General features: G+C 40.1%; 1 protein-coding gene across 1 annotated transcript in view; it reads left to right on the forward strand.

Annotated features, from left to right (window-relative positions):
* Positions 1–14646, forward strand: part of COL4A3 (collagen type IV alpha 3 chain) — a 134867-nt gene that overhangs the window by 75801 nt on the left and 44420 nt on the right. Inside the window, exons 14-23 of the mRNA XM_004262633.4 lie at positions 2072–2134; positions 2509–2568; positions 3762–3806; positions 4081–4134; positions 5091–5132; positions 7154–7238; positions 8672–8707; positions 10326–10490; positions 13238–13330; positions 13828–13923. Coding sequence (XP_004262681.1) covers positions 2072–2134; positions 2509–2568; positions 3762–3806; positions 4081–4134; positions 5091–5132; positions 7154–7238; positions 8672–8707; positions 10326–10490; positions 13238–13330; positions 13828–13923 — 739 coding nt within the window. The remainder of the gene's footprint in view (positions 1–2071; positions 2135–2508; positions 2569–3761; positions 3807–4080; positions 4135–5090; positions 5133–7153; positions 7239–8671; positions 8708–10325; positions 10491–13237; positions 13331–13827; positions 13924–14646) is intronic.

A 14646-nucleotide genomic window follows, 5' to 3' on the forward strand; every position in this document is an offset into this window, starting at 1 on the left:
CTCTTTTATAAGCTCTGTCACCTAAGCCCAGCTCAGCCAACTGGGCTTTTATTCCTTCTCCATCTTTTACTCGAAAACTAGAAAACATGAAATGGGGAAGATACAAGGCAAGCCACTCCCAACATTCTTGAAGGAAGAGCCTAGATCTAATTTTGCTAACCCATTATCCCCATCCCTCTCCTTGTTGCTAACATAGGGTGGGTATATGGTGAGTATTTTTGAATAAACAGTAGCAAAATGGTGTGTGGCTCTGATGCAATTGGATAGCAATGACCTAAAGATAAGGGTAGAGCAGTATCATAATCAAATGGAACATTTTTACCCTGCCGTCATAACCCCAAGGCAATGTGGCCCCCACTCCTCTCCAAGGACACTGTGACTCGTTATTTTGACATTATCACGTGCTTTTTGCTCCCACACTGGGGTAGCTAGAAGGACCAGAGGATGGAATTGAATCAGATGCTCAGAAGAAGTGCATCACAACATCATACACCAATCCTAGACACCAGGTTGATCCTGGAATGTCTGGGAAGGGGAATGGGGAGTGAGGAGGAAGCTAACAATTTTCTTGTGGATTAACTAAGAAATAAACATAAATCATCCTTCTCCTTTAAACTTAATGATTAACTGTTTTTAATAATAGCTTGATTGCAATATAATTCACATACCATAATTTTCACCCTTTTAAAGAATAAAATTCATGGGTTTTAATTATAATTAACTTTTAACCGCATTATTGAGATATAATTCACATGCCATAAAATTCACTTATATAGTGTACAATTCAGTGGCTATTAGTATATCCATAAAGTTGTGCAGCTATAACCATGTGCAATTTTAGAACATTTTCATCACCCCAGAAGAAATCCCTTAATCATCTCTTTCCAATATAATTAATTTTTAATGATAGAAATTATCAAAACAAAACTAGAAGAGTTAAAACAGAACATGGTGAAGTTTTATATGGCCAAAATAATAACTCTCATTGAAGACTGGAAAAAAATTGGCTGAGGAGAATAACTGAACTTTTCAGAATTAATCAACAAAAGTATATTTAATAAAGTCTAAAGCTCTATTGGCTGAAAATTGATGGGAAAAAATCTTATTTTGACAAAAGCAAGATCTGGAAGATTTGACCCAGGGGACAAAATTGAGTTATTTCTAAAAATGATGCCCTCAGGAGGATACTCACATTGGGAAAAAATTGCTTTTGAAAATTATATTTTCACAATATATGAATAAAATGTGATAAGGGCAAAACAAACCTAATTAATGAATTCAATCCTCCTAACATTTACTCAGAAAATAGTTGATCTCAGTGAAAATAATTTCAGTATATTAAAAATGAAAGTAAACTACATTAGAAATGATCTGGGCTTCCCTGGTGGCACAGTGGTTGAGAGTCCGCCTGCCAATGCAGGGGACGCGGGTTCGTGCCCCGGTCCGGGAAGATCCCACAAGCCGCAGAGCAGCTGGGCCCATGAGCCATGGCCGCTAAGCCTGCGCGTCTGGAGCCTATGCTCCGCAACGGGAGAGGCCACAACGGTGAGAGGCCCGCGTACCGCCAAAAAAAAAAATAAAAAATAAAAAAAATAATAAAAAAAAGAAATGATCTAATTGTGCTTATAGAAAACTGATTCAAGAATTAAATTAGTTTAATACAGTTTGATCTAAAGGATACTTTCATTTTTTTAAAAAAAAGAAAAGGTTATAAAAAGGATATATTGTACAGCACAGGGAATAGAGCCGATATTTTATAGTAACTATAAAAGGAGTATAAAAATCTTGAATCACTACATTGTACACCTGAAACTAATATAATACTGTAAATCAGCTATACATCAGTTTAAAAAATAAATAAAATGTAGCACACAAAAAGTTTGTATATTGTTTCAGGGGGTTCCCAGGTATAAAATTCAAAATGTGAAAATTGATAATGTGGTGTGTTAACAGGAGGTATATAAGTAGCTTTAAAATCCAATCCATTGAACAGATAGAGGACTTTTGCAAGTATAGTCAATAATATCTAGTTTGATCTGTTTGTAATGACCTTAACTTGTTTTTGTGACAGGACCTCAAGGGGGAGAAGGGAGACCAGGGAGCCATGGGCCAGTCTGGACGCCCTGGACCCTCAGTAGGTCACTAAGAATCATGTTGTTCCCTTGAAACAAAAAGTAGAACCTTAGAGCATATTTTGATGTATGATCTACCTTTAAATCTTAATATTAGCTGAAGCACGGTAGTATTTTACCGCAGAGATCGTAAATACTAGAATTATTTTATGGCCGCTTCTGGCTGAAATCCCTGCACTGTTTTACATGTACCCAATGGCACCCATCTTACGATTTATCTCCAGCATCTGTTTTTAAATTAATATTCATAAATAAGATGTCCTTCTTAGATAACCCACCATTTCAAAAATTTTAACAGAAGGGAAAAGTTAATAAAAATCAATGTAAGTCAAAAATCAATAATTTACAAAACTTGACCTAACTCTCATTAATACAGGGGCCACCTGGAGAATCTTACGGATCAGAAAAAGGTGCTCCTGGAGAACCAGGCCCGCAGGTGAGTTTGGAAATTCAGTGTCATGGGCAACCTAAATTAGTCAGTACTCAGGACTCTTGAGGTCGTGAATATAAGGTGCTTAACTCAAACTAGCTTAGATTTTCTAAACTTTTTTTAAAAATTTGGGAGTTAGAATTTATTTGTTCAAATATCTGAGAAGTTCAAGGTTAAAACAAGCTTCAAGCGGGCTTCCCTGGTGGCGCAGTGGTTGAGAGTCCGCCTGCCGATGCAGGGGACAGGGTTCGTGCCCCGGTCCGGGAAGATCCCACATGCCGCGGAGCGGCTGGGCCCGTGAGCCATGGCCGCTGAGCCTGCGCGTCCAGAGCCTGTGCTCCGCAACGGGAGAGGCCACAACAGTGGGAGGCCCGCGTACCGCAAAAAAAAAAAAAAAAAAAAAAAACAAGCTTCAAGGACTTCTGAACCTGAAATGAAATGGGCAGGACTCTGTCCATTTCACTTCTGCTCCTCTCTGTGTATCAGCCTCATCCTCTTCTTTGACAAACGATCTTCATCCATATAGGGGGTGATGGGTAAAAAAAGAGGAGAATGTAGAAGTAACAGAGGCTCACTCTCCCACCCAGCTCTATTTTGCAAATATTTAAACATATATTGTTTAAAAACTCTAAAAATTATACGCTGGGAAAATATTTTTTTCTAAGAAAAAATATTCAACTAATATGATTTTTAATTTTATCATATCATTTATTATTTTATCATAATAGTTAATCCCAAAAGCCCTGTCTGTTTGAATGCTGCAAAATACCTTTTATACATATATTTAAATATAGGCACATCTGGAGTTCAGGGAATTGCCAACACCGCAAATGAATAGACTGTGAACGCCTCCCTCTTTCTGGATTTTCCTGTTCGATTCTCTGTTCAGTGCTTCCTTGATTTTCCTTCTAAGCTTTGATGGGTAGTGTTAACTCTAGTTTAAGCTTAGCTCTTAATATCCTCTCCTTTTTCCAGTGACCCTCCCTAATTTCCCATTCTGACTGGCTTCTGCCTTCCCTGGCAAGAGAAAGTCATCACCTGTTCTGTGGTTAATAGTTTTTCCTTTTAATAAGTGGGGGAAACCTCAGTCAGGCTTACTTGCCTAAGGTCAAGAGATGATCATATCATTTAATTTTTCATGTTTATTAAAATTACCCATATTTATTAAGTTACGTGTTTTTGTTTTGCTTTTGTTTTAGGGAAAGCCTGGAAAAGATGGTGCCCCCGGTTTCCCTGGCACTGAGGTAAAGACGTGACGTGGCCCATTAATATAGTGAAAGTGTCGGTCCTATTAGACAAAGAAGGGTTTTTGAGAGTCACTAAGTAGTTTTAAGCAAACAAAAAGCATATAGCTTTTAAAAATTATGTTTGAGAATCATAGTGTTACACCCTCACTGTGGAGAGAGGTCATCTGAGCACATTTTTTTTCCCGAAAGGAGTTTAAAGCATTTTGCTTCCTACAGAAGAGATTGATTATCAATGTGTCTTCTGACCTACGCACTTTACTGTTCTCCGTAGGGAGCCAAAGGCAGCAAGGGTTTCCCTGGGTTAAGGGGCGAAGATGGCATCAAGGTAATTCCCTTCCTAACATCTATCTTCAGCTTTTTTAACTGGTTGGGTTTCGTCACCCTTTCCCCACACGTCCTGAAACTCGGTACAAGGAATTGCAATTAGAGCTCACTAAAACATCTTAGCATATTTGTTAAGAAGAAACAAGAGATGTGGCAACTATATTTGAACACTTGAAGGGGAAAGATGTTACACCTGTCCTGTGTAGTAGAAGCTGACTTAGGACGAGTGAGATTTCATCTCACTCTCAGCTGAGATTTGAGATTTCAGCTCAAATCTCAGCTGAGATTTCAGCTCCCCGAGGAAGAAGCTGGAAAGGACCTGCGATTGGAGGAAGTTTCAGGTCATAGGAGGTCAAGGGTAGGCTGGTCCCCGTGAGTCTCAACCTGGGTCACGATGTACTGAAAGGTCATCATCAGTTAACTGTGGACCGTATTCCACATCATTGTTTCTGACAACACGTTACAGATATTTTCAAATAGTTTTCATATGTAGGTATATATGCAGATTCAAGATTATTATCCTGTGTTAATATCACTTCCAGTAGAATTCTGGAATGCCTTCCTGAGTAGGTAAGAAAGGAGTTTGATTATAGCTGGGACACCGGGAATTGCCTACAACCCACAGCCTGGTTTCTCTGTGCCTCTAGTCTGGGTGGGAACAGGAGAGCACGCAATGATGCAAACATCCTTCGAAGGGCGTGATGTGGAAGAAACCTAGAGAACAAGAGCCACTTCTTCCAGACCTTGTAGATAAGATTCTTGACTCAGATAATGGCCCTCCAGGAAGATAATCACAAGTAGTATCCCTTTCATGTTAACTTGGTTTGTACATTTCATAGAAATAACATCAATTTTAGCATAGATTTGTTTAACTGTGCATTTTGGTTTCTAAGGATACCTAACATGTAAATACTTTTGATTAATGTGCTCATAATTTCTAACTGTCTTTCAACATAGGGGTGGAAAGGAGACATGGGCCCTCCAGGATTTCGTGGTCCAGTAAGTGTAATTAAAGACCATTTTAAGGTCATGTTTGATCAAGTCTTTCAAAATATCAAGGAAATTTTGAATCATTGTCTCTTTTTGACTGCTATGATAGAGATTACAGTATTTACCTTTTTATCAAACCGGGGCAAAAAAAATAGCTGTTGTCATTATTTGTCCATTTGATAATGGACAAGTATTTTTCTTTGGTCCTACTTGGTCCCTGGAATGCACTGGCCATGCCCATCCTGGGCTATAGAGAAGAAAACCTTTGTCTAATCAGGCCTGGCCCAAGGTAAGTAATCCCTTGCCCTTAAGTAGGGCAGGAAGGCAGCAGAGGAGGACAGCATGGGCAGCAGGGTGGCCATCTCCAGCTGGGCCCCATTAAGACAGCCCTGCACTGTGAGGCAGCAGAAGCTCAGCCCTGGGTTTAATACAGGACCAGCAAAAACCAATGACCCCAGCCCATGCTCCTTAGTGGCAGGCTGTGTCCTCCCCTCCCCGGCGTGAACATGGATTTGATGTCTGTCAGCTCCTGACTGCAGGGTGGCTACATTTTATACAGTGACTCTGCAGCTTAAGGAGATGAGTGCAAAAGACCCAGGCTCTGAGGTCTGGCCTCTTCCTTTCCTTCCTCAAAAGACAGTGGTTCTCACATTCAGTGTGACTGTGCAGGTGTGACAGAAAGCTCCTCCATGGTGGCAAAGGAGTCACTGGGGGAGTGTGTGTGCGTGTTGTTACAAACGCAGTTCTCAGACCCTTCAGGCTAAGTAAGTCAACTCAGTAACCGGAGGAGGGTCCCAGAAATCAGCCTCTTTACACTACAAGCAAATGATTCAGATGGCAAGTAATCTCAAGATACTTTTAAGGGGTTGCTGGGAAAATAAAAGAGGCTATTCTGTGAAAGTACTTACGTGGAAGGTACTCACATGTCTTTATAGATTTTATGATGGAGGAGATTATTACATTATTAGTACTATGATTAGTAGTAATTCTTTTTTGTGATTTTATACTGCTTAACCACAAAGCTCTAGTTGCCTACCTATTCTTTAAACAAGTCAGTGAACGAATTGGCCCCAGGCAGCGTATGAAAAAACTAAGTTTTTAAAAAACTTTTATACTTCTATCTTCTTTCTATCTTCTTTTCTCATGCTCAATACCACATAACTCTGCAGCTTCTGCTAACTTCAGAGGAAGTTCTCCTTTGGAAGTAGATGGTTAAGGAGACCAGCAGTAGGTCCACTGATCACTTCAGAAATACGTAATAGTCGGGCTTCCCTGGTGGCGCAGTGGTTGGGAGTCCACCTGCCGATGCGGGGGACGCAGGTTTGTGCCCCGGTCCGGGAGGATCCCACGTGCCGCGGAGCTGCTGGGCCCGTGGGCCGTGGCCACTGAGCCTGCGTGTCCGGAGCCTGTGCTCCGCAACGGGAGAGGCCGCAGCAGTGAGAGGCCCGCGTACAGCAAAAAAAAAAAAAATAAGAAATACGTAATAGTCCTGAGTCCTTGGACTGAGGAAACCCTTGTCTGAAGGTCAACAGTGTCCTGAAATTTAAAGAAACAATCAATAAAGTATTCTTGATGTGTAGGTCCCAATATACTTTGAAATAAATTTAGTCCTCAGGACAAGCATTTTTAAAAAGTGAAATAGAATAGAATAAAAAATATCAGAGTGGATCATATGTTGTAAGAAGTCACTATTTTGTGAAACTTTAATTTCTGTATACATATTCACACATATATAGTTATGTATATGTATATTGAAATGTGTATATGTGATTTGGGCCACATCATAAAATGTATTTCTAATTGAAAGCCCATGAAATATATGATATCATGATACCAGATTAACTTTTATTTTTAAATGTATCCATCCCATATACTTAACTGCCATATCCTTCTAACACATAAACCTATGAATTCAGGAAAATAAGGAAACTATCATTGTAGCCAAAAAAGAAGGAATTGAAGTAATTGCATTTGGCGAGCTGTCCATAAATAGCTGTCTTTTTTCTTTATTAATTTCTTTCTCCTTTAAGACAGAATATTATGATGCGTACCAGGAAAAGGGAGATGAAGGAATTCCAGGCCCACCAGGGCCCCAGGGAGCTCCTGGCCCACAGGGTGAGAAGAAATTTCTTCCTAAAGCATTTGCTGATCATTCCATGTCTGTCTTTCAAGGCAAAATGTATAGCATGTGTTTACAGACGCAGAATTGGCACGAGGAGAAGGGAGGTCTCCTAATGTTCATAGGTGGTGATATTTTTTGGTGTTTCCTAATTTTCATAAGAAAATTCCATAGGTGGTATACAGTAGAAGGTAACTGAATTATCTTTATGTAGGAAAGCATAACGTTCAAGTCTGGTAGGAAGACACAAACATGGCTGGAGAGAAGGAGGTGGGAGTGTCCGAAACCAGCAATCTCAGTGGGATACAAAAGAGAAAATGGAGTCCCCGAAAAGCTATAATTTGAGCAAATCCACACAAATAGTGACAAGAAGGAACTGAAGTCCTGGTTTTCTGACTTCCAGCATCATGAATTAAAGTCACATTTACTTACGTTCTATCCCTTTTGATAGATTGCAAAGATCTGGCTAATAGCTCTTATCTCTTACTACACATTAAAATCCCCAGGAACTGCTAAATAAGAACCATGTCCAGGTCCCATCCCTGTGGTTCTGATTTAATTGCCTGGAGGAGGGCCCTGGATACTGGCAGATCGTTAAAGCTCCCCAGATTAATTCTAACCTGCAACAGGATTAAGAACCACTGATCTAGGAAAATTATTGATATAAATAAGATTTCAAAGAAGAATTTTACTTAAGAGGGGTAAAAGTCTCAGTGTACTTAAACAAATGGACAGATAAGTATTAGACATAGATTTTTAAAAATCTGATATGCTTACTATAAATCACTCATATACATCAAAGAATTAGAGCCCTACGCAGTGTTACAGCTATAAGCGATCTGAGACGGATCCAGACCAAACTCATATTCTTGACGATTCCAGCTATTTAATATTCTGGCATCTGAATCATCCCAGCAAAATACCAAACACAGAGCAGACTCTTAGGAAGTGTCTTGTTGAATTATTTGAAGATGATAAAGTAGCATGATTTACTTTTTTAAAAAAATTGAAGTATAGTTGATTTACAATATTATATTGGTTTCAGGTGTACAACATAGTGATTCAATATTTTTGTAGATTATACTCCATGTAAAGTTATTACAAAAAATGGCTATATTTCTCTCTGCTGTACCATATATCCTTGCTGCTTATTTATTTTATACAGAGTAGCTCATGTCCCTTATCCCCTACCCCTGTCTCTCTTCCCTCCCCCTTTTTGAGTGCTAGACATCTAAGATGAACTTAGTTTCTTCTTTACAGTTTGTTTAAATGAGTGAAGTTTTCTCATATTTACCTCTGTGAGAGTGGAGAAAAAGTATGAAAAATGTATTATTATATTATTATTATATCGTCATCCAAGATTTCAGTAACCGGGGGGAGGGGATATTTACATCTTTGTAAACAATTAATTGCTATTATGTATTCACAGGTCCCAGTGGTCCCCCTGGAGCCCCTGGAAGTCCTGGTACGTACATGTTTCTCAGGATACCAATAGACACGCTATTAAGTGGAAAACACACTGCTCTCTAGTGAGTCTACAGTATTTACATAAGACAAATGTTTCATTCATTGATATACAAGTGTTTCCAACTTCTTAATCGTTAACTTTGTGACCTGCAGGGGAAAAGGGAGTGGAAACTGGGAAACTGACACAAAGTAATAGAGAAATGCTCTTTTTTACTTCTCAGTAGTTTTAACTAAGTGTAAGACAGTAACTTCAGTGTAAGGAGCAGAAGGCTTGAAACTCAGAAGAGGCACAGAGCTAGAAAAACAATTAATTTTATGGCAACTAGGTTGCTTAAAATGATAGTTTTCATAGTGTATCACAAGTTGCCTAAAGACACATAGATTACAGCTGTTGTGTAAAGTTTTAATTTTAAAAATATATTGTTTGTGGTACATAGACAATTCTGTGAAGTGGAAAAAATATCTGTGAGTCATTTGAGTGGTTGCCTCTTGAGAGAGGAAGAATAGGATCAAGGATGGTTAAAGGTCAACCACCGTAGCCTCAGTTATAACTGTCGTACCGTAATGTGTCATTTTGTAAAGGAGACAAAACTAAGAACAAAATAGCAAAGATTTGGTAAGCCCTGCCATTGACTGTATTTTTCTCTGTACTATGCTGTATATTTAAACTATTTCATAATTTTGAAAATGAATTAAAATTAAACAGACTGAAGAACTACATGTATATTATAATCCTATTGCAAAAGAAAAAGATCAATGGATAAATATTATGTGTTCTTGCATATGCGTGGAAAAATATATACCAAACTCTTAACAGCAGGTATTTCTTGAAGTTGAAATGATGCAAAAGGGGATTTTAAAGGTCTGACCAAATATTAAGAAAGACTTCCTTCCAAGTAATGAATAGAATGGTTTAAAAAGCCAGCAAGTGAAAATTAAAAAGCTCTAAAACAGATGTCAATCCGAAGGATTATTAGCCTTTAGGCCAAAATCTTCAAGCTCAATAATCAGAAATAATCGGATATTACCCCCACTGGTTTCTCAGCAGAGATTCTTAACTATGAGGCAGAGATCTGAGACTGCCCTTCTCACATCCGGGTCATTTTAGAAGGGACAGAAGAAGGGGGTTTTGTATCACCTGGCATGGCTTCTGCCCCAGGAGATGCCTGCCTCCCCCAGGGTACCCTTTAATATAACTAAGACAATTGGCAAGAATAAAGTCCAATTACAATTTTCTCTCTTTCTCATTGGAGACCCTGAAAGATAGGCATCTTTTAGTCTCTAATAAAAAGAATTTATAAAATAACATATACTGAAGAATTTCTCCTGAAGTCCTTTTGAATCAAGAGACTACAGTGCATCCCAACCTCTGTTTCAGCCCCTTGTAATAAGTCACATAAATTATCTTCTTGAAATGGAATGGTCTGAGCTCTGCTGGATTGTGATAGTTTAACAAGGCCACAGATAAGGGACATCAGATAATTCACTTTTATATGCTCTATATACTTTTCAATTGTACAACTTTTATAAGAATATATCACTTTTTGCAATTGAAAAACAAATGTATATTAATCAGGGAAACATCTAAAAAACAATAAATGATTATTTTCTCCAAGGGTCATCAAGGCCTGGCCTCCAAGGAGCCCCTGGAGTACCAGGAGCAAAAGGAAGTAAAGGCGAGCGAGGACCCCCAGGAAAGAGCGCAGTGGGGCTTCCCGGGTCCCCTGGCTGTCCTGGTTCACCAGGCCCTACAGGGTTGCCAGGGCCTCCAGGACCACCAGGTAAAGATGCCCTTTTGTGTACGTTGCCCGGTGACAGAGATGTGCCCATCGGGGGCGATGAACCTTACACGCAGCTTGGCCATCAGTGTGGACCGTAGGAGTTATGTTTCCACTGGAGTTTCATTTTATTAACTATCTGTGGAAGCAGCTACGGTGGCAGGGCTACTTTGCAAGCGCAGCCCAGTGTTAGCCAGAGTTCCCACAGAGGGTGGAGCAGGAAACAGGAACAAGGGGAGAGAAGCAGGGAAGGAATGACCATTATCAAGTTGGCCTAGGCCAAGCGCAACTGCTCATTCAGTCCCTGGAGACTATCTTCCAAGAAGCTGTATAACTTCATCTCAGGATAATCTTTCCTGGGGAGACAAAGAGGCAAGATTTTCCCCACCAGACCCTATTTCACATGGGTCAAAGTTGTGCCCCACAGGACGGGACTAACACCCTACCATCCCCACCCACATCCCCCCACAGACACACACTTCCAGGCTGTGTTGGCATGGCTCCTGCGGCATCCTGTGTCTTGTCATCAGCAGGGAAGCCCCAGGACAGGAGGCTAGAGGTGCGCAACATGGACCAGAGCAAGATGCTGCCAGGAAAAGTGGGTCAGAAACCACAGAGCTGCAGCCCAGAGGCTCTGAAGCGGTACCTGGAAGTTCTGATGAAGTTATCCTTTTCTCTCCACCCCCTGATAGAGCCACTTAGCATTCTGTATGTGGCTGATAGGGATATAGAACCTCAGGAACATACAGATCGCTCTATATATTTTTACATGCCTTTCCTGGCAGGTTCCTGGGAGGTCTTGTGTTTTATACCCAACCCTCCTACTAGCCTTAAGAATCTTCCATGCATCAGTGATATTTTTAAGAAAGGAGGAAACATTATTTATAGACAATATAATAATAAACATAGAAAATTAAAAAGAATAATCTGGAAAACTCTTAGTAGTAATAAAATAATTCAGTTAAGTGTCTAGTTATATGAGCAATATTAAAAATAAAGGGAGTTCCCTGGTGTTCTAGTAGTTAGGATTCGGCACTTCCACTGCCGTGGCCTGGGTTCAATCCCTGGTCGGGGAACTAAGATCCCAGAAGCAGCGCATCACGGCCTAAATAAATAAATAAATAAATAAATAAAAGCTTTCCTTTAGGCTAACAACAATCTAAGAAATTATCCTATTAACAGAAGACAATGTCTAAGAACAAGCTGTTAAGCTATGGAGTGGATCTATGGAAAACTAAGCAAAGCAAAACTCAACAAAAATACTTTACTGTATATCAGGGGTTTGAACAACTTCTAGCCCTCCAAGTCTTTCTCCAGGTGTAGGTTTTGTGTCCTCATTTTATCGATGACAAGCCTGATACGCACAGCTCACGAAGCTCAGGAATGTTCAAATCAGGATCTGGCCCACAGGGCGCCTGCCGTAGATCAGCTCCCGCTCCAAAGGCACCATGCTCCCTCGCCCTTCAGAGACTGTTCTTGTTTCTTACCCTTTCTTCTCTAAGCAACACCTATCTGTCCTTCCCGTTGGAGCTTCAAAGTCCTGCAGAAAGTTTTCACTGAGCCCACCTACCTCTTATAACACTCAGGTTTATCCTGATCATAGAATTTTCCACATTGCTTGTCTGAGTCAGTTTCCCCTATAAGACTCAAAGCTCTTTGAGGTCAGGGAGTGTCTCATTTACTCTTTGAAGCCCAGCATACAGCACGGGGGCTGGAACATTGTAGGTACTCAAATATTTGTTGAGTTAAATATGAAATGAATATGAAAATGTATAAGTATCTACAAATGTATAAATGTAAAAGTATACATGAGTCTACGTTAAGTATAAAAGTGCCATAAGATTTTACTTCTTTTTCTAGTTTTTAAATTCAGTTTGTTTTATTGAAGTATAATTGATGTACAACATTATATTAGTTTCAGGGGTACAACATATTGATTCAATATTTCTATATATTATGAAATGATCATCACAGTGTCTAGTTAGTGTCTGTCACCATACGTAGTTACAATTTTTCTCTTGTGATGAGAACTTCTAAGACCTATTCTCTTAGCAACTTTCAAATGTGCAATACACTATTATTAACTATAGTTACCATGCTGTATATTTCATCCCTATGATGTATTTGTTTTATAAGTGGAAGTAGATTTTACTGTTCAGAGATAACTACCCATTCAACTTAAAGACACAGATAACTGGATCACAAAATAAGCATTCTTTCATAATGGAACAGACATAATGTAACACATACATATTCCATCCAAATTAAATGTTTCCACTGTTACCTGTTGCTCTGAAATTGGGGGAAGCTATAGGTATTGTTTGTACATATTTAGTTTCATCAGCATTGCCTTCAACCTATATTGGAAATGGCAAGACCAAAAATTAGATCATAGAACACAACAATTTGAGAGAATTAACTATTGACCGTACCATTGTAATAGCAGATGTATGTGGAAGACTGGGAACAGCTTTCTTGAAAAGCTGCTTTAAGAATGACAAACTCGGGCTTCCCTGGTGGCGCAGTGGTTGAGAGTCCACCTGCCAATACAGGGGACACGGGTTCGTGCCCCAGTCCGGGAAGATCCCACATGCCGCTGAGCGGCGAGGCCCGTGAGTCATGGCCACTGAGCCTGCGCGTCTAGAGCCTGTGCTCCGCAACAGGAGAGGCCACAACAGTGAGAGGCCCCCGTACCGCAAAAAAAACAAAAACAAAAACAAAAAACTAGCTTTGGTGTTTTCTCTTTGTAGGTGGTATTGTTCTTCGCAGAGGTCCCCCTGGAGATGGTGGACCTCCAGGCCATACAGGGTCTCCAGGAATCCCAGGAGTCGATGGGCCCAAAGGTTGGTTCAATCAGTGATGTTTCTCAACTAGAATAAGCCATTCTCATCATCTTTATTATCACTGATTTTATATTTCCCTGAGACAACAATGACCCCAAAATAGCAGACAGTCAGAGACGGCTTCTTTTCCAAAAGGATTACCTAACGGTATTTATTTATCTAGAAATGAATCATTTATTTAGCACCTGTGCAATAAATCATTGGCTCTTCCTAGAATGTGGGTTGTAGCCTGCACTCGAGGAGAGAAACACTGAAATAGTAAATATTTAATATTAGGCTCTTGGGATTTCCTCTCTCAGAATGCAAAAAATAAGGTCAGATAAAGTAAGCAGGTACAATAGATGAATGATGTTTTTATTAATATGTACAATGTCCTAAATGATTTTCAATACATGAAAAATTTTTAGGCGTAACGAATGATCGTGTGGTTCGAAAATATGTCCTTTCTAAGGACTCGGCATGGGTTTGTGAGTGATGCAAGCATATTCTCATTGCAGGGGAGCCAGGCCTTTTGTGCACACAGTGTCCTTGTGTCCCGGGACCTCCAGGCCCCCCAGGATTGCCGGGGTTAGATGGCGTAAAAGGATTCCCAGGTACAGACAATTTGCACACAAGTATCTTTTCAAGTACCGAAAGGGTCGATTCATTGGGCAGGAAAAGAAGGCATCAGACTGCTAGATGTCAGGATGTGGTTTATATGAATTTAGAGGGAGACTTTCAGAAACACACTCTGTTAACATAAAGTAAGCCAAAAATCCCATAAAAGCTGGCATTTCCCCTTATTCCGTCTTAGTTGCTGAACTCTAGCAAACCACTGTGTTATCCAGGAATTATAAACTCACTTTTCTACAGGGGACCAGCTGGTAACTCGGAGGAGTGAAGCAGCCATACCAAACACAAACCACTTTTTTCTTCCATAAAGAAATAAGCCCCTGGGACTTCCCTGGCAGTCCAGTGGTTAAGACTCTGGGCTTCCACTGCAGGGGGTGAGGGTTCGATCCCTGGTTGGGGAATTAAGATCCTGCAGGCTGAGAGACGTGGCCAAAAAAAAAAAAAAAATGCAAGAAACTGTCTCCCATTCTTTTTTTCAAGAGACATGACCCTTCTCAGTCTAATTTTTCATGTGCCCCCTTTTGATATCATCCTGGGCACATGCACTATTTCACATTATGCTTAACCGTACAAGCACGATAACAAAGTTCACCCGTGGCCCCAGTGCCGGGGAAGATAGGGAGTGGTGAGGACTTCAGTAAACTGAAGGGGCTCCGCGGTAAACGGGAAGGTGCCACGAGGCGCTCAACTCCACCCTGTTGTTA

The sequence above is a fragment of the Orcinus orca genome, chromosome 7 (genome assembly GCF_937001465.1).
Source record: "Orcinus orca chromosome 7, mOrcOrc1.1, whole genome shotgun sequence".
Lineage (NCBI taxonomy): Eukaryota > Metazoa > Chordata > Mammalia > Artiodactyla > Delphinidae > Orcinus > Orcinus orca.